Source organism: Talpa europaea, assembly GCF_964194135.1.
Source record: "Talpa europaea genome assembly, chromosome: 2".
NCBI classification, from domain to species: Eukaryota; Metazoa; Chordata; class Mammalia; order Eulipotyphla; family Talpidae; genus Talpa; species Talpa europaea.
The window spans coordinates 156,165,962-156,182,988 of NC_140068.1; the positions used below are offsets into that span (position 1 = coordinate 156,165,962).

At 61.1% G+C, this 17,027-nt stretch overlaps 1 protein-coding gene across 1 annotated transcript; it reads left to right on the forward strand.

The window, feature by feature from the left end:
* Positions 1 to 523: 523 nt before the first annotated feature.
* BLOC1S5 (biogenesis of lysosomal organelles complex 1 subunit 5) lies at positions 524 to 14,279 on the forward strand (the record flags this gene model as incomplete). Its single annotated transcript, XM_084259542.1, has 8 exons — positions 524 to 641; positions 5,229 to 5,311; positions 6,855 to 6,984; positions 8,413 to 8,482; positions 9,647 to 9,827; positions 10,322 to 10,454; positions 10,511 to 10,569; positions 14,067 to 14,279. The coding sequence occupies 8 exons, from the start codon at positions 524 to 526 to the stop codon at positions 14,277 to 14,279; spliced, it is 987 nt and encodes a 328-aa protein (XP_084115668.1).
* Between the last annotated feature and the right edge of the window lie 2,748 nt (positions 14,280 to 17,027).

Genomic DNA, 17,027 nt, shown 5'->3' on the forward strand with positions numbered 1-17,027 from the left:
GTCCACCGGCCGGCGTCCCCAGGCAAAGCAGTAGCTTCAAACCAGGGCCTGGAGCTCGCGGGAGGTCCCAGCTCCTAAATACGGCTCTCCCCGCACGGGTCAGTCCCGAGCAGACACGGCAGCGGGCCCCGCGGGGCCCCCGAAGCCCCGGGTGGACGGCGTCCTCCGGCAGCCCTGGGGGCTGCGCGCCTGCGGCCTCGGGGAGCCCCGGCCGGCGGCGGGACGTGCACCCCGCCAAGGCGGACGTCACCTGCAAGCAGGCGTCTTCCTTCCCAGGGAAGTGACGCCGGGCCCGAGAGTTCGGGGCCCCGGGGCGCGCGGGGAGGCGGGCGCTCGGCGGGTCCCGGAAGCCCAGCGCGGGCCTGACGCTCCTTCCGCGCCGCGCGGCCTCTGCCCGCACCCAGCATGGCGGCACCGGCTTCCTCTCGCCCCTGCGCCCTTCCCGCACGGCACGCCGGGTAGACGCGCGCCCGATTTGGCGTGCGCAGGCGCGGCTTCCGCTGAGGGGGGCGGAGTGGCCGGTATGAGCGGCGGCGCCACGGAGGGCCCCGGGGCCGGCGAGGCCGCACCGACCGGCGGCGGCGCCAGGAAGCGGGACTCGCTGGGGACGGCGGGTTCGGCGGCGCAGCTCATCATCAAGGGTACGAGGGCCCCGCGCCTCCGCCGGCGGCGCGCAGGGGCGGCCTGTGTCCGCGCGCCTCGGTGACGCCCCCCCCGCGCGCCCCGTCACGACGGCGCCCCCTCCCCCCCGCGCGCCCCGTCACGACGGCGCCCCCTCTCCCCCCCCCCCCGCGCGCCCCGTCACGACGGCGCCCCCTCCCCCCCGCGCGCCCCGTCACGACGGCGCCCCCTCTCCCCCCCGCGCCCCGTCACGACGGCGCCCCCTCTCCCCCCCGCGCCCCGTCACGACGGCGCCCCCTCTCCCCCCCGCGCCCCGTCACGACGGCGCCCCCTCTCCCCCCCCCCCCGCGCGCCCCGTCACGACGGCCGCCCCCTCCCCCCGCGTGCCCCGTCAATGCGGCCGCCCCCTCCCCCCCCCCGCGCCCCGTCACGACGGCCGCCCCCCCCCCACCCCGCGCGCCCCGTCAGGACGCGCCCGCACCACACAGACACCCTCCCCGCCAGCCGGGACCGGGGTGGGCCGGCCCGGGCCGGGCCCCAGTCCCTCGCCACTGGCACACTCTGCGCCTCGTCCTTGCCCTCGCCCCCCTGCGCTGGTCGTGCTGGCAAGTCGCGGTGTCTGCGCCGACGCCCCGAGCGGAGCCAGGGTGGGGGAGGCGCCGCCATCCGGGGCAGCCCCGGCCCCGCAGCCAGAAGCCCCCTGGGCGCCCACTGCGGCTTCTTTTTAGATTTGTTTATGCGGGACGGGGGTGCAGGCCAGAGGTGCGGGGTGAGAGGACTCCCCAGAGACGGCGGGGAGCAGAACAGATGGACCCACTGAAACCCACTGCCGAGGGAAGCAGCGGGGAGACAGGAGAGGTCTGCTGCGCCCTGTGGGTAGCTCCCTGGCCAGGGATGGAACTCTCGCTGCAGAGGCTGCGGACAGCTTCACGGTGCTGTGCTCAACCCCTTGCGCCACCAGGGAGGCCCCAGCGACAACATTTTTAAAAACCAAAGTGCACGTAGCAGAATTGATCCTGGCCACTTTGAATGTGTGGTTCGGTGGCGTTAAGTCACACCACTTCCCTGCAGCCACCTCTGGAGCTTGTCTCTGCATTTGACTAGTCTAGATATCTCGGAGAGTGAAATAATGCCGTGTTTGCTCTCTTGTGGGCTCCCTGGGGCGATCTCGAGGTGCGTCCAGGCTGCAGTGAGCGTCAGACTCCTTGTTGAAGCTGTGGCACCCTCCGTGTGTACTGTCGTGTCTCCTACGGGACAGTTCTGACAAGAGCACCAGCAGGTGGTTTGCCTTTGTGCAGACATCACAGAGTGATCACACCCCCAGCCGCTGTGCCCGCCACGCCCCTGCTGCGTGAGGCAGCCGTGGGAGCCACAGGCCCTTCTGTAGTCTGTCGCCATCTGAAGCGTCACCGGTGACGGGCGCTTGCATACGGCGTGGACCCACCATCCGTGGATGAACACGTGTATTGCTTCCACCTTTGGTGCTTGTGAATGTGAACATGGGTGTGCGAATACCCATTGGAGCCCCTGCTTTCCGTTCCAAGAGACAGGAGTCTGGTGGAAAGCAGTCAGGCCACGGTGGAGTCGCTGGGTCAAGGGAGTGCTAGGTTATGTTCCCCCTCACCACGCTCCTGGCCCCACTTTCTCCACGTCCTTGTCACCACCCGCTGTTTTCTGCTCTCGCGGCAGCCACCCTGGTGGTTTTCTTGAAGGCGTAGCTTGTAGTTTTGATTCCCATTGATTCCCGTCTCCCGAATGACTAGTGATGCTGGGTGTGTTTTTTACGTGTGTGGGCCCATGTGTTCGGCTTCCATGGAGGAGGCGCTGTTCCTTTGCCATTTGTAGCTAATCCATTCGTTTCCATCGAGGTTCTGTGTCCTAGACACTAAGCCCTTGGCAGAGGCATAATTTGCAAATATTTTCTCCCATTCCCAGGCTCCCTTTCACTCCGCCGGCATCCCTTGCTGCAGTGTACTTTTCTTTAAGCAAAAACCATTTGTGAGAAAGTTTTCAAGCTAAACCAGTAATATTGAATCTAACTGGAAGTCTGTTAAGGAACCGCCCTTTTCGGGCTAAAAATGTGTTTTCGGCTCTCTGCTTGGAGATGAGCGACTGTGAGCACGTATTTCTTGAGTTTCGTTACCAGCTCCCAGCGGGAGGGACGCGTGATGATTTCAGTGCTTAAGGGTTGGGTCAGAGGGTTTCTGGCCCCAGGTGGGTGTTAGGGGGTGGGGGCCTTCCTGAAGGTTGGGTGTCAGGTCTTGAAGCCTAAAGTGCTAGCAGTTAAGAACAAAGCGGGTGCTTGGACTTAGTTTGGAACCGCATGGTCAACAGCAGAGCCTGAGAGCTGGCAGCCTGGGGCTGACGCGTTGGGGTGACTGAGGCGCCTGGGGGGATTCGGGCCGCCCACGACTCGCCCTCGGGAGGGGTTGGGGCTGTCCCGCGTGGTGGGACCCTAACGCACGAGCCGTGTGCCCAGGTGTGGATTTTACATCGGCGCTGGGCAGAGGCTGTCGGGCCGCCTCTCAGTGGAGCTCCTGTGGGTGTGCCTGCACCCGCCTCTCACCAGCGTCCTCACAGGGCGTTTCTCGGGGTCCCCACACCGCGGGGAGGAGCCTCGGCGAGCTGGAGCAGGGCAGAGCCGCTCTGCTTTCGGCTCCCCGCTGCTTTCTCTTCAGTGGCCTGTTGTGTCCTTGTGCTCTTTGTGGGTGACAGGGCCAGTTACATGGCGGATGCGGCGCAATGCATCCGAGGGCCTGTGTGCGGCCGCGCGTGCCCAGGTAGCGCGGGCGGTGGGGGGCGGGTGGGAGGAGGCCAGGCCGGCGCGGGCACAGGAGGAGCCCCGGTAAGTGGGCGGCGTGGCCGGATCCGTGGCCCTGGGCCTGTGTGGTCACGTCGCCCGCCCAGGGCCACCTTCAACTCCCTGGGTTGGTACCAGCTATGCTTTTGAGGGGGTTCATGCGTGAAAGTGGGAGGCTTGCAGGGGAGCAGTCCCGCAGCTCAGAAGGCTGTGGGGGAACTTTGAGGACACTTGCCGGCTCGCCCCGGGAGAAAGTGTGATGGAGCAGGTGTCCCTGCTGGGCCTGGATGTCGGGAACACACGGGCTGTGGTTGACGCCAGCTGACCTCTGATTTGCAGAAGTCCGTGCCTGTGTCCTGCAAGGGCCGCCGTCCAGGCTGAGGCGGCGTTGTCGGCGATAACTTGCGCCCGTTGCGGGAATCCACAGCACCTGGCTGGGTTCCGAAGGGGCACCCCGGAGCCAGGTGGGCTCTTGAATTGGGGAGCAGGAGTGACATCACGCGCTGGTGCTGTGGGACGGTGAGTGTCATGATCTCAGAGCCCCATAGTCCACCTGCGGCCTCCAGGGACGGGGCCAGCGGGGATGTCCTGCCGTCTGTGGTCTCCCGCCTCAGTGTCCCTCTGCCTTCTGCGTTGGGGGAGGGGGTGTCTGTCCCAGGTTAGAGTATGAACTTGCAGACAACAAAAGGCTCCTTTATCCTTTGCCTCAGAGAGCAGAAGAGGGCCTGCGTGTGGCAGGGCTGGGCTTGGGCTGCATGGTGAGAAGGTCAGTCGTCACCTTGGAATGTCTCCAAACTCAGGATTACTGTCATCTGCTCATTATAATGTTGTAGTAAAATGAGTTAGTGGCCTCATTCCTATGATAATGTGTAAAGTAACATGTGGTAATCTTTTTTTTTTTAAAGATTTATTTGCGCATGTAAGAGTTGGGGTGTAGGCTAGAGGCCGCCGGGGAGCTTGCGTCCTTGTGCGGGTTCCGCCCTCGGGGTGCGTCCTTAGGATGCGTCCTGACAAATGTCATTTAAACGGAGCCTTGAAGTTTGCCCCACTGCTTGTCTACGAAAATCAGAAATTCGAGAGCCTGAGGATACCAGGAATGGGTATGGCAGGCCCCCATTTCCTCCGGGATTCTCAGGCACGACCTTAAGCTGTGCGGTTAGCCATTGCGAAGGAGAATAAGTCACCCCAGCGCTCACAGCTCAGAACGCTTTCCTCTTTGTGACTTTTGACCCGTCAAAAAGCAGCGACCAGGGGAACACTCTCTGCCCATCGCAGCGAACAGCAAAGCCCCGCGTGCCCTGCGGCCCCTCTCTCTGCGGGGCCGGTCTTGGGTTGGCCTTTGTCCCGCGTTTCCTCGGCGTTTGTCGCTCTTGGTGTCTCTGACGGCGACGTCTCTTGCGCGTTGAGAAGGCTCCCGTCGGTGCCTGAGGCCTCTGCAGCCTGCTGCGCGGCGGTGCTCTGGCTGGGGTCCGTCCGCGGTGATGCGGCGCGTGCATGCTGCTCCTCACTGCCACGGGGCCCCGGTGCAGGCTCTGGCCCTGCCGCCGGCTGCTGCAGCTGTCAGTGTTTGGAGGTGCCCCTGTTGCACTAGGGATTTTCTGCTCTCTGACACGTGGGCACGAATTGGTGGACAGACGTGTCTTCAGCTTTGATTGCTCTCAGAAGCGGCAGTTCCAGACTGGATGGGGAGCCCCCGCCCCGCTGTCCAGCTGGACTCTCCCTTCACCCGTCTTGGGGACAGGCGGGAGACCCGCTGCAGACGGTGCTACTGCACCCCGTTAACCTCGAGTTTCATTCTCTCTTTTAGATCTTGGAGAAATTCACTCAAGGCTCCTAGATCACAGGCCCATCATTCAAGGTGAAGCCCGTTATTTCGTGAAAGAATTTGAAGTAAGTATTTGAACCTTGGGTGTGCTCATGTACGAGAGGGAGAGTCTCTGGTTTTAAACTCTGGTTGTGTCTCGTGAATGACCGGGGGCCGTGCCAGGAGCAACATGGGTGGGAGGGCGCGGATGCAGAGCAGACACTTTGGATGGACGCTTCGGGGCCTAACCTGGGGAAATGAGCACCCATAAGCTCAGCTGTCTCATCTGTGGAGTGGGGTGCAGTGAGTCAGGGGCTGCGGGGACTTGTGGCTCAGGGTCCAGGCCCGTGTGCGCTCACTTGGACACACCCCGAGCACTGGCTCGAGCTCCTGAGCGTCATCTTGGCCACTTTCCTGCCAGGCGCACGCCCAGTGGACGAGTGCCCCAGACGCTACCTCACTGCTCGCTCTGCCGCTGCCTGTGCCTGTGTTATCACCCGCGGGCCCTGTCTGGCCAGCTCCCGCCAGCTCCCTTCCTAGCGCCTTTAATCACGTTTGCTGTGGGCAGCAGCGTCCATGCCCTTTCTCTGACCCTGCCATCCCAGCGCCACACCCCGTGGTAGGGCCTCTCATTGCCATGTGCTCTCCCCGTCCCTCCAAGCTTGGGTGGGCCAGGCTCGTTTCAGGGGAGACCCCAGCCAGGCAGGGCATCTGAGCTTGCCACAGGAGACCCTGCCCTCACCCCGAGCACAGCGGGAGACTGCAGGGCACCTTGGGAGCAGGTGCCTGCCGCTCTCACGCGTCTCCGCGGGGGTCTGCCGCATCCTTCACCAACACCTTCGGAAGGCAGAGTGAGTGCTGGCGCTCGCCACCTGTGTCCACTTCCGTGTCCTACCCTGTCCCCGGAACCCAGCCCTGCCACACACAGGGCCTTCGGCCCCTTCTACCCCGACCCTGCCCTTGGGGCACAGGCCCGGGCCATGACCACTGTCTGCAGGGTCTCGATGCAGGCTGCACCCCTGCACACCATCTCCAGCCACGAGGGGGCACGGGCGGACATGCCAGCTGCCAGGGAAGCAGGCCTGAGCAGCTCTGTCTTGGGGTGAGCGTGGGCACCCTCTGCCTGGTGGACACCAGGCCTAGCGTCCAGGTGGAGATCACGCCCTTCTGCCAGGGATGCTCCATGTGGGAGCAGGGAATGCTCAGTCAGGGCCCAGCCCCCCGCAGACAGACGTCAGCACAGGGGCTTCTGCGGGTTCGTCCAAGGACAGTGGGGTTGGGGAAACGGCGTCTGGAAGCATGTGACAGCAGCTGACTGCGTGTGAAGTCAGGCCAGGCACGTCTCGTTTGCTTTGCAGAGTCAGTGACGACCTCAGCCTTTTTGGGTGTTTTCAGAATTTCTCACCCACTTTTCAACATTGCTTATGCACGAAGGTTACTCGTTATAGGTTTTGAAGCCTTCCAGGTAATAAAAAACGCCTCCAGGCTGTGCCTTCATTTGTTGCCAGGGCTTAGGAGGAGGCCTGCAAGTGTCAGTGGCCGCAGAGCAGTCACATCTGGGTGCAAGCCCAGTACAGTTTCTGAGGACGGCAGACATCACAGGGTCCGAACTTTGCTTTGTTCGTGCAGGAGAAGCGTGGGCTTCGAGAAATGCGCGTGCTCGAGAACCTCAAGCACATGACCCAGGAGACCAGTGAGCAGACCCTGCCCCGGTGCCAAGAGGCCATGGAGCTCAGCCTGCGCCCCCTTCTGCAGACAGGTAAGGATCCGTGCCGGGGGCTGCGGGCTTCCAGCATGCTCCCTGGCAGCCTGGGTGTGCCGGAGGAGGAGGCTGCCAGGGAGAAGGTGGTGCCGTGTAGCCCGGGTGTCCACAGCACTGGCCTCAGAGCCAGCCTGTCCACTGTACCCGGGGCCTTCCTTCAGGCAGGCAAATTGGAACAGGTTTCCTTTTTGCCTATTTTTTTTAAACAAAATGATTTCATCTGTAAGAGGAAGTTTGCTGACCAGGAGCTGGGCTGTGAAATGAGGCTTTGTTTTCAAAGAGGATACTCGTGTTCTACCTTTAATGAAAAAATAACCGTTGCAAGTGGTTGCTTGTGGTCACATTTTTCATGAAACAAAAAGTTGGTTTTTTTTTTAAATAAATTTTATTTTTATATTCCCCATACAATTGCAGCACCCTTATTTTGACCCCAATTCCTCCCCTCCCGCCCCCCACCCTCCATAGAGTGTCTCTGGTTCATAGTTTTTTGTTGATTTTGATTTTCACTTTCTTATAGTTATTCATTTTCCTGGTCCCTCATTTAAGTTTTCTAGATTCCTGCTATGAGTGAGACCATCCGGTATTTTTCTTTTTCTTTCTGGCTTATTTCGCTGAGCATGATCCCTTCCAGCGCCATCCATGTTGCTGCAAATTGCATGTGTTTATCTCAGAAAGTTCTATTTTTTTTTTAAGATTTATTTATTTATACAAGAACTGGGGTACAGTCAGAGGCTCAGGAGGGTGAGAGGATTCACCGGAGACAGAGTCGGGAGCAGAACAGGCAGACGGACTGAAGACTCTGCTGAGGGGAGCAGCGGGCGAGACAGGAGAGGTCTGCTGCGCCATGTGGGAATCTCCCTGGCTGACTGGCAATTGAACCCGTGCTGCAGAGGCTGCGGACAGCTTCGCAGCGCTGCGCTCAACCTGCTGCACCATCGGGGAAGCCCATCAGACTATTTTAACCTGGAGATATTAGTTGATCAAAAAGGAATATTTACTGAACTTACCAAATTGCTCCATGAAATAAGTGTTGTCTTCGGAGTTCATCTCGGAAGGGGAGGCTGCGAGGAAGGCAGCCGTTCTGGCTCCGTGCTGACCCACCCAGCTCGTCCACAGGTAGGAGGAGGTGCCACAGATGGCGGTGGCTCACGCCCTGGAGACCTTGCCGATGAAGAGTCACCTTCCTGGGGACGGAAAACACCCCCAGCCAGTGACCCCACGGCCAGGAGGCAAGCGGCTGGCGGGCCCAACTGGCGTCAGGCTGAGTCTCCTCCAGGCCTTGCTGCGCAGTGCCCGCCGGGCGGGGAGGTGCCAGAACCGCATCTGGTGTCTGCGCAGGTGGCAGGAAGTCCAAGGGGTACGCTTGCCTAATGTCACCGCCCTGGCCCTGACAGATGTCCTGATGAACGCTGACGCAAACCCCAGGGTACCTGTACCCCGGGCACCCCAGGGCGTCCTGCTTCCCTCCCCACCCGCTGGTGTCGAAATTGGTGGGGTGAGATGTGGTCATGGACAGCGATGTTGGCTGGTGGCCCCGGGAGCTCCTTGGAGGGTCTCAGTAACCCGGAGAGGGCCCTGTGGGGCCCAGGGCACACCCAGAAACCCCTGTCCTGCCAAGGGAGCTCCACACAGAGGCTAGCGTGGCTCCGCATTTAGTACCCTTCCAGCTGTGGCTCTGTCGTCCACCCAAGAGCCTGGGCATGACCGTTGGCAGCCTCTCCTGCCAGAAGAGACAGCACTGCGTCTGTGGCTTCGTCAAGAGCTCAGGGCCGGCAGGGCTTTAAAAAGCCCCTGGTTCAGCCGCCGTCCCCAGGGAATTCGCGGCTGCCAACTTGGCGCGTGCAATCACTGCTGGTTCATGTCACTCGCAGACCTGGGAGCCGGGGTGTCCTGCCAGCAGGGTCATGCTGGGCTGTGCCCTGCACTGGGGCAGCGCCCCGCCTGGCTGAAGGTTTTAAAAGCACATTCCTTCAAAAGGACTGAAACTTCTGAAAATGGGTCTTCCTTCTAAGATGTGTGTGGGGGGAGGGTGGCGCCGGTACTCCTGACCTCCAGGGGGCGCCACACCCTGTGCTCCTGTACTTCTTTGGCGTTCGTAGTGATCTTCAAGTGCTGAAGTCCCAACGTCCACTGTCAAGTAATAGAGTTTGGAAGTGTGTTCTGAGCCGGTGACGGAGCCCGCTGGGGAGGTGACGGGCTGGCATTCCAGGGCGGCGGGCTGTTAGCCCGCTTCCTTTCGTGTCTCCTGCTGGAGAAGCCGTGATCGGGAGCCTGTCAGGACTGAACCCTGACTTTGAAGGCGCTAAGGTGAACAGCCTGCAGGAGGAGGCAGGTTTCTGAAGATGAGGAGCCGCCAGCACATCCTCGCGGCTGGGGCCGGCATGCTTCCCAAGGAGAAGTCACGGTCCCCCAGAGGGCCCCAGTCCCCTGTAGGGGGGGACTTCCCGGGGCAGCAGCTGTGCAGCGGGGGAGGGCGCAGCCCCCTGAAGGGTGTCCCCGCAGTGAGGGAGGCCCATGGGCACAAGCCCCAAACGTGCCCCTGAGGGTTGGGCCGGCAGGGCAGGGGTGTAGCCTCCTGACCGCGGTGGGTGGTTCTGGTGTTGAGATTTAATGATTTTAAGCTTAGCAGGATCTCTGCATCCTTCCGGTCTCCCATCAGCTCGGCTGTGTCCGAGCCGTCCTGCTTCCTCTGCAAGTGGGGCAGGCGCCCAGGGCCCGGGGTACCAAATTGCCTGACACTGGCGCTGCCCTGTGGGGTCTGGCAGGAGGAGGTGTGGACGGCACTGGTCTGGACTGGCAGCAGCCAGGCCAGGGGGACCATCGTGTACGGAGACGGGGCGGTGAGCGAGGAGACTGAATGGTGGACCTCAGTGCCAGCTGAGTGGGCAGAGCCAGAAGAGGGTCACGTGTGGCGGGGGCACCGCCTCTTCAGAGCTCTGTCCATGACCCAAGCGGCCACCCCCCACACAGCGCCTCCATGTCCACAGCGGCCAGTGCGCCATGCAGGGCTCCTCTCCCAGCATGCGGGGACTCGGGGGCCCCGAGGGTGACTGTGAGGGTTGGGTTTACAGTAGAAACCACCACTGAAGCGTGAATCTGGTGGTGGTGGCCAGGACGACCCCTGAGCCAGGAGTGCAGGGACGGTGGGCCGGAGATGCTGTGGAAATTCTAGATCCCAGGTCCCGCCTGCAGCAGAGATGTGGTTGGTGCAAATTTGAAGGGGCAGTGAGTGAGTCAGGGCTGCAGGGACACAGTCACGGTCAGCCCGACATGTCCCCGTCTCGGGGTCCTGAGGTGATGCTCACAGCTCTACAGGCCTCGGCTTCCCTCCCAGAGCTCAGACATGGTGCATCCGGCCTGCACCCTGACATCTTCACAGAGCCTGTTCCCTCGGGCACCCACCGTGAGCAAACAGGATTTGGTTTTGATGGTGGATTTTGAGATCTGGCGATCCTGGCGTCCCTCAGGTGAGTCTCCCTGGAGCCCGGGCTGCTGATTAAACTTGGCGTCTGTGTCGTTACAGTGCAAGCCGCCGCTGCGTCCGCCAGCCGCCTGCAGCAGAGGGAGCGAGACCGGAGACAGGTGAGGCAGGGGCCGGGCGGGGTGGGGCACCATGACTCTGGATCCAAAGCACTGGGTTCGCCTTTGATGCTGTCATTTTAAAAGGTTTCCAAATGGCCATGTCACTGAAGGCACTGGCTGCGCCGTCCACGTTTTCGTGACTCAAATTGCAGGCCTCCTGCTTCCTCCTCCACATTTCTCCCTTCTCCCTGAAAGCGTGACTTGTCTCTGGGAGGAGCGAGGAAACCCCCTGTGGTGTGAGCCTTCCTCTGAGCAGGGTGGTGTGTGTCGCGAGGGCACTCGTGGCCGTGGGCCAGCGCGGTCACAGGGTGAGAGTCACCAGCGGGTGGCGCTGGCGCGTGTGAACGGTCAAGTGCCGAGCCCAGGTGTGGAGCGCAGCCCGGAGGCCCAGGGTCCGTAGTGATTCAGTGTTTCTTTTGGTCTTCGTGGCGTGTTTCGCAGCCTGTCCGCTGCCCTGGCCAGGGAGAGGCCCCTGTCGAGACACGTGGACGCCTGCCCCATGCGCGTGTTGCCGCCTACCCCAGACAGGGACGGCGCAGCCCAGCCCCAGCAGAGTGCCCTGTGCAGTGGGTGGGCGCGTCCCCCTCTGCCCAGCTCTGATGTGGACCCAGGTTTCAAGGACAACACGGCAGTGGAGCTACAGAGCAGACAGGCGAGCTGAGTGGGCCGGACTAGACTGGACCGCGGGTGGATTTCTATGCTCAGGCCTGCGCTCACCAGGTGCCCGGGAGGAGGGGCTGCGCGGTCTCAGGAGCGAGTGTCTGGAAGGGGAGCCCCAGCTGGTAGGACAAGCTCCTCCTCCGCAGGAGACCCCCGTGCTGCCCGCCTGCTTCCTATGTCATCAGTGCCCATGGGCAGCTTTGCCCATGGGGGCTCACCGCACGCTCGGGGGCTCTGGCGGCCTGTGAGGGCGGCCTCCAGGAGCCCAGCCTGCTGTGAGCTGGGGTTGGGAAGCGCGGCCAGTCCCGCCACCAGACGTGTCCAAACGGAAGCTGCCGTCTCGTGGCCAAAGACAGGGCCTCGTGAAGTCCTAAAGCCCTTGGCCGGTGGGCCGTGGCGTGGGTCTGCCTCCTGTTTTGCACGGCTGGCGCCTTGCTCGTTTCTTCCCATCTCAGTTGTCAGCACTTGCTTTCTCCTGCGCTGTGACGACCGCTCGCGTGGCGGTGTCTGGCAGGGGGCGAGCTCCGGTGCAGCCGGGCGGACAGGAGCGCCGGCCCAGAAGGGCCCGTGTTGAGCGTCTGTGACGGCTTCTGGTGTCCTTTTTTTTTTCCGTTTTTTTTTTTTAATTTGATGGCTTCACAGTCCCCTTCACGCCCTCTGTCCCTGGCGGTCGGTCTGTGTGGAGGGCGCGGTGCTGTCGGCGTGGGGGTGGGCGCTGCCCCCGTTTTCTGTGCTGATTGTGGGGAAGCAGCTGAGCCCCCGCAGCAGTTTTGCTGGTAAAAGTGGAGGCTGAGGAGAGGTCAGCGGCTGCCGTTGCGGGAGCTGGGTGGGGTCAGAGCAGTCCCTCCCAAGGCTGTTCGAGCACCTTCTTCACCCCCACCTGAGGCCCGGAGGTCTTGTCTCACATGACGGCCTTGGCGGCATCCCCAGGGTCTGTGCTCGCGGTCTGCGCTGACGGTGGCCTTGTCGAGGGGGGTTGTGTCAGATGTGGGGATGGAGGGGGCTGTTCTCTGTCTAGCGGCCTAACTTCAGGGCAGATTGGAATTATTTCAAGAATCTATTGCTAAAATGAATTAAAATTAAAGAACAAAAAACAACCTGGAGAGAATAAGAAGGCGTGGTCCGCCGTGCTGCTGTGAGCCGTCACTCTTACCTGCGGCAGACTCAGCACGGCCACGCTGTCTCCGTGAGCGTCACGGACGGAGGACCCAGCCCCTCCTCGCAAAGCGAGAGGTCTGTGACTCGCTTCGGACCCTGGTGACGGGCTCTCTTGCCCAGTGGAGTGCAGCTGGACGGTCTGTGGCCTGGGGGGGGGCTCCCTTCTGCCTCTGCGCAGCGTGTCCTTGGGGCGCGTCCGAGCAGCACGTCGGCGTTCTCCGCGTGCACGGCGCCAGCCCACGCCAGACAGTGTTGTCTGATGCGGCGCCTCGTGGAGGGAGGCCGCTCTGGTGCCTGCGGCAGAGTCCCCACCAGCAGGGCTGGGGGCTCCTTAGGCTGTGGGCATCTGGGGGCTCCTGATCCCCCCACAGGGAAGATAAAAGTAACGTGCGGGATTTTGTGTGACTTGTTCCCCGAGTGTCGTGCGTCGGCAGCCCCTCCCCGTGGTTACCCCCGTGGCCTGGGCCAGGGCCACCACCACAGCCGCCTGACCGTGGGTCCCCTCGCACTCGCTGGAACCGCTTCACTGGAAAAGCCTGTTCCTGAGGAGTCTCAGGTCAGATTGGAAGAAAAAGCTTTTGTAGTGGGATTTGGCTTTTTGTTGGTTTTGTGAGAAAGCCCCCGACCTGCACATTTAAAGCTCCCTCTGGGAAGCCTGGATTCATACTTGACAATGGAAAAGGCGCAGAGCTGGATGTCACAGAGGCTCCGGCTGGGTGGTCGTGCAGCCCGGCGGCCGAGTCACATGAGCAGACAGTCGCGCTCCCGCCCTTAGGCCCTCAGCGTGTGGAGCGGAGGGGCGTGGTGTCACGGCTGGGCTGCTGGCGCCACCGTGCAGACCGCTACTGGGCGTGCCCTGGTGGGTGCCCAGGGACTGGAGGGGACGCCACCCCGCGGTGCCTGGGGCTGGGGTACCTGGCTTCGCCCTGCCCTGCGCCACGTGCAAGTAGAGGCTGCGTCCTCCTCCTGGGGTGGCCGCGTGGCTTTGCGTGCTGGGGGCTGTCCCGGCACCACCCCTGTTCCCGCGTGCCCGTCCTGAGGCTCTGCGTCAGAATCTGGTCCAGGTCCCCGTGAGGCGAGGCACCCGAGGACGCTGCGCACTGAGGACGCTGACGGGTGTCCCGCTGACCCGTGCCTTCTCCACTCACCTGCTTGCGTCCTCGGGGCTGCGCGCAAGGAAAGGACATTGGTCCTCACACAGGACGGGGAATCAGGAGCACAGGTGTCCGCACGGGCCTGCGTGTTCATGGCTTCCTGGAAAAGCGCTTCTGAGCTCTTTCCCCGGGAGAGTAGCGTGTGGCTCTGTTTACTGCCTGACTCACTTGCTGTGAGGCGTGTGTCTGGGTTTTTTGTAGTGGGGCTGCTTTGGGCTATGTTCTTTAAGTTAATTTTGAAAATTACTTGAGGGCGATGGGATTCGCGTGAAAGAGAGGTGTAGAAGTGCGCTTGGCTCTTCCCTTTGTCAGCACGGGCCCTGGCATTTTGCAGTTCAGGGAGGGAGTCCCAGTGTGTGGCTGGTGGCAGCAGCTCGGTGTGTGTCTATAAGTCTTGTTTTCCGTGTACGTTCAGGCTGTGGCGCGGGGCTGGTCACTGACCCACATGGTAGTTGCGATGGTCGCCTGCTGGCAAGAGAGAACGTTTCCTTTGTCTCCTGCATGGAAGAGTAATTGTCTAGAAAGTGTCATGTGATTTTTCAAATTTTCTTTTCTCAGATTCTGAACGACCATTTAATAGCTAGTGAGAAGCAGCAGCGAGCCCAGTGGGAGGCGTTCATGACACAGCAGCGTGGCGAGCAGGCGGCCGTGGACGAGGAGCACAGCCGGGCCCTGGGCAGGCTCAGGGCACAGTACGCACAGATGGAGAAGGATCTGGCCAAGTTCTCCACCTTCTAACTCTCGCGTGGCCGGACAAGCTCCCGAGATGGCCCTGCCTCCCCAGAACCGCCCGCCAGCCCTGCAGCCCCAGCTCCGAGCTTTGCAGCAGACTGTGCATTCTCTCGTGCAGAAGAAGGAAGCTTCACCGGGCCTGCACCAAGTGCAGGCTAGGTGCGCACACCCTCCCCCAGCTCTCAGGGGCCCGTGGGTGACTCAGAGAGGAGCTGGCATGCGTCTACTGGTTGTCACTGCTGCCCTTCCCGCTCCCTGTCTCAGAGGCCGTTGGCAGAGATGCAGAGAAGTGCTTTCACTCGCTCAACCCACATGCAGGGCACGTGGAGGTCCCTGATCGGGGATCACACAGCTGTCACGGCGGCCTGCAGCTGGCAGGGAGATGGTGCGCGGTCCCCACCGGTGGTGGAGCCAGGTGGCGGGTGGACATGGGTGGCCCCCGGCCCTGCAGGACTCTGGTGATCCGCAGGGCAGTGCGAAGCCGTGAGCCCCCCGGGCACAGGACACTTGGGCTGGGTTTTGTGTCTAGCACTTAAGTGTCCAGCTTTGAAAACAGGCGTGGGAGGAAAAGCTTGGCAAAAGTATATTGACTTTCACCTTCCCCAGAGCCATCGACTTGGGCTGGTGCCTAACCTCCCGTGTCCATCTGCTTTGCTGTGGCGGCTGTGTCCGAGAGGCTCCGTCCACGTTGTTCTGGCCACTCGGTGAGGAAGGCCCAGCCCCTGAGGAGCCAGCTGGTGGCACAGCCTCACGCAGGGCTGGCCCCAAGCCCACCCGACGTGTGCCCTGGGTCACCACCGGTGAGCCCCACCGGTCTGCGAGTCCTGTCTCATGAGCAGGTGTCAGGACAGGGCAGGCACCCCCGTCACTACGGGTCCCCAGAAGTCTGCACTCCACGCTGTGCACAGGCCCCAACTCTGCCCTTCACATAAACCAAGCGGAATGAAATGCAGCAATTTCAGGAGATGGATGGAGAGAGAATTTGAAGTCTGGGTAAATCTTCCAGGTATCTCCTCACCACTGCCCAGCTGGCGCGTGCTGATGCGGGGGCGCATGCTGGTTCGCGGCTCGGCTGCCCCAGGCCTTGCGCTGCCTGACTGTCAGAAGTGGGTGAAAGTAACAGAAGAGATAAGGATTTGAGATTTCCTTCAACTGGATGTCTACCAGCTCCCCGTTGCAACTGCCGCTGGACAGCGCGCCAGCTGTCCTCTCGTCTCGGGGAGGCCCCGAGCTGGGGCCACAGATCACTGGGGTTTCCTTAACTCTCTCTCCATGGATGGAGAAAACCATACTCCAGAGATAACCCCACGTGAGGTGGGAGGGGGCCTTCCACGAGGCCTGCTGCACTCTGTACGTTTATGGTGTGATGTAATACATTCCCTTAAAATGGAGTAAGTACAGATTTTGAAAAGCTGCAAGTTAAGTCACTTTTTTTAGAACAGTGTAACCTGAAATGCTTGACCAGCTTTTTTGGGAAATAATTGTTTCAGAAACAATGATTTATCAAATTACCCCGAGATCACAGTTACAAAATAAATGTGTTAAGTGTCAGTTGCATGTTAAATTTGCTTGAAGGCTTAGTTGAAATAAAATTATATAAATGAGGACATTAATATTACTAAGAAAGATCCTGATGCTAAAGATTTTCCTTCCCTTAGAAGCTGGGATTCATAGTTGCGGCCAGCAGGTGTCACCGCAGCAACAGGCTACTCCCCGCTGTCTGGGCAGTCAGAGGTGTGTGTGAGACGAAGGGATGTGACTGAGCTGAAGCCAGAGGAGGCAGGAGGCAGGTGAGGACCGTGGGCGCGCTCGGTGCTTTTGAGAATTGCGTTTCGCCTGAATTCATGTCTCGTGTACAGATTTTTCATGCTGTAACTGGTAGGAGGGTTTTATTAGCGGTGAAACTCCAGTAAGACAGCAACAAAAAAACTGTGCCTGGGACTTTGAAGTGTAGAGTAGCGTGGGAGGCGGTAAGTCGTAGTTGTGAGACTGACCCAAATCGCCTCAAGAAACACATCCGGTAATATTTTTAGTTGTGTTTTTAAACACTCCGGGTCCTCTTCTCCCGTTAGAGTCAGGATTTCTAAAGATTTGTTTATTTATTTATACGAGCACTGGGTACAGTCAGAAGCGCGGGAGGGTGAGAGAATTCACCAGAGCCAGAGCGGGGAGCAGAACAGGCAGACGGACGAAGTACACTGCTGAGGGGAGCAGCGGGAGCACCAGGAGAGGTCTGCACGCCATGTGGGACCCTCGCTGGTGGCCGGGGATCGAACCGGCACTGCAGAGGCTACAGACAGCTTTGCAACCCAAGCTCAACCGCTGCGCCACCAGGGGAGGCCCTAGAGTCAGGATTTCTAAATGAATGCTCAGAGGCAGCAGCGCGGGGCCTGCAGTGGGGAATGGTTGCAGCATTCAAGGGCTGGCTGGGGCTCATCCCTGGAGCGCCGGGTGGCGTCCACGCCTGCCCGGAGAGACCTGGATGAAGCCTTGGCCCTGCGCCTCTGGACTGACTGCACCTGGTGCAGGTGCCTGCAGGACGGGAGAGCAGCAACCCCTGTCACTATGGGGAGCCTCGGTGCCACCCGCATGACCTGGAGCCCCGTGAGCCCGTGGCAGGGGCGCTCATCAGAGCATCATGTGCAGTGAAGACCAACTAGCAGTGGGATTTGGGGAGCGAAGGGCAGGGCCCAGAATGTCTCCGGTCCAGGGGGTGTCCTGAGCGTTTCTGGGCTGCGGGCACCCGTCCTCTGC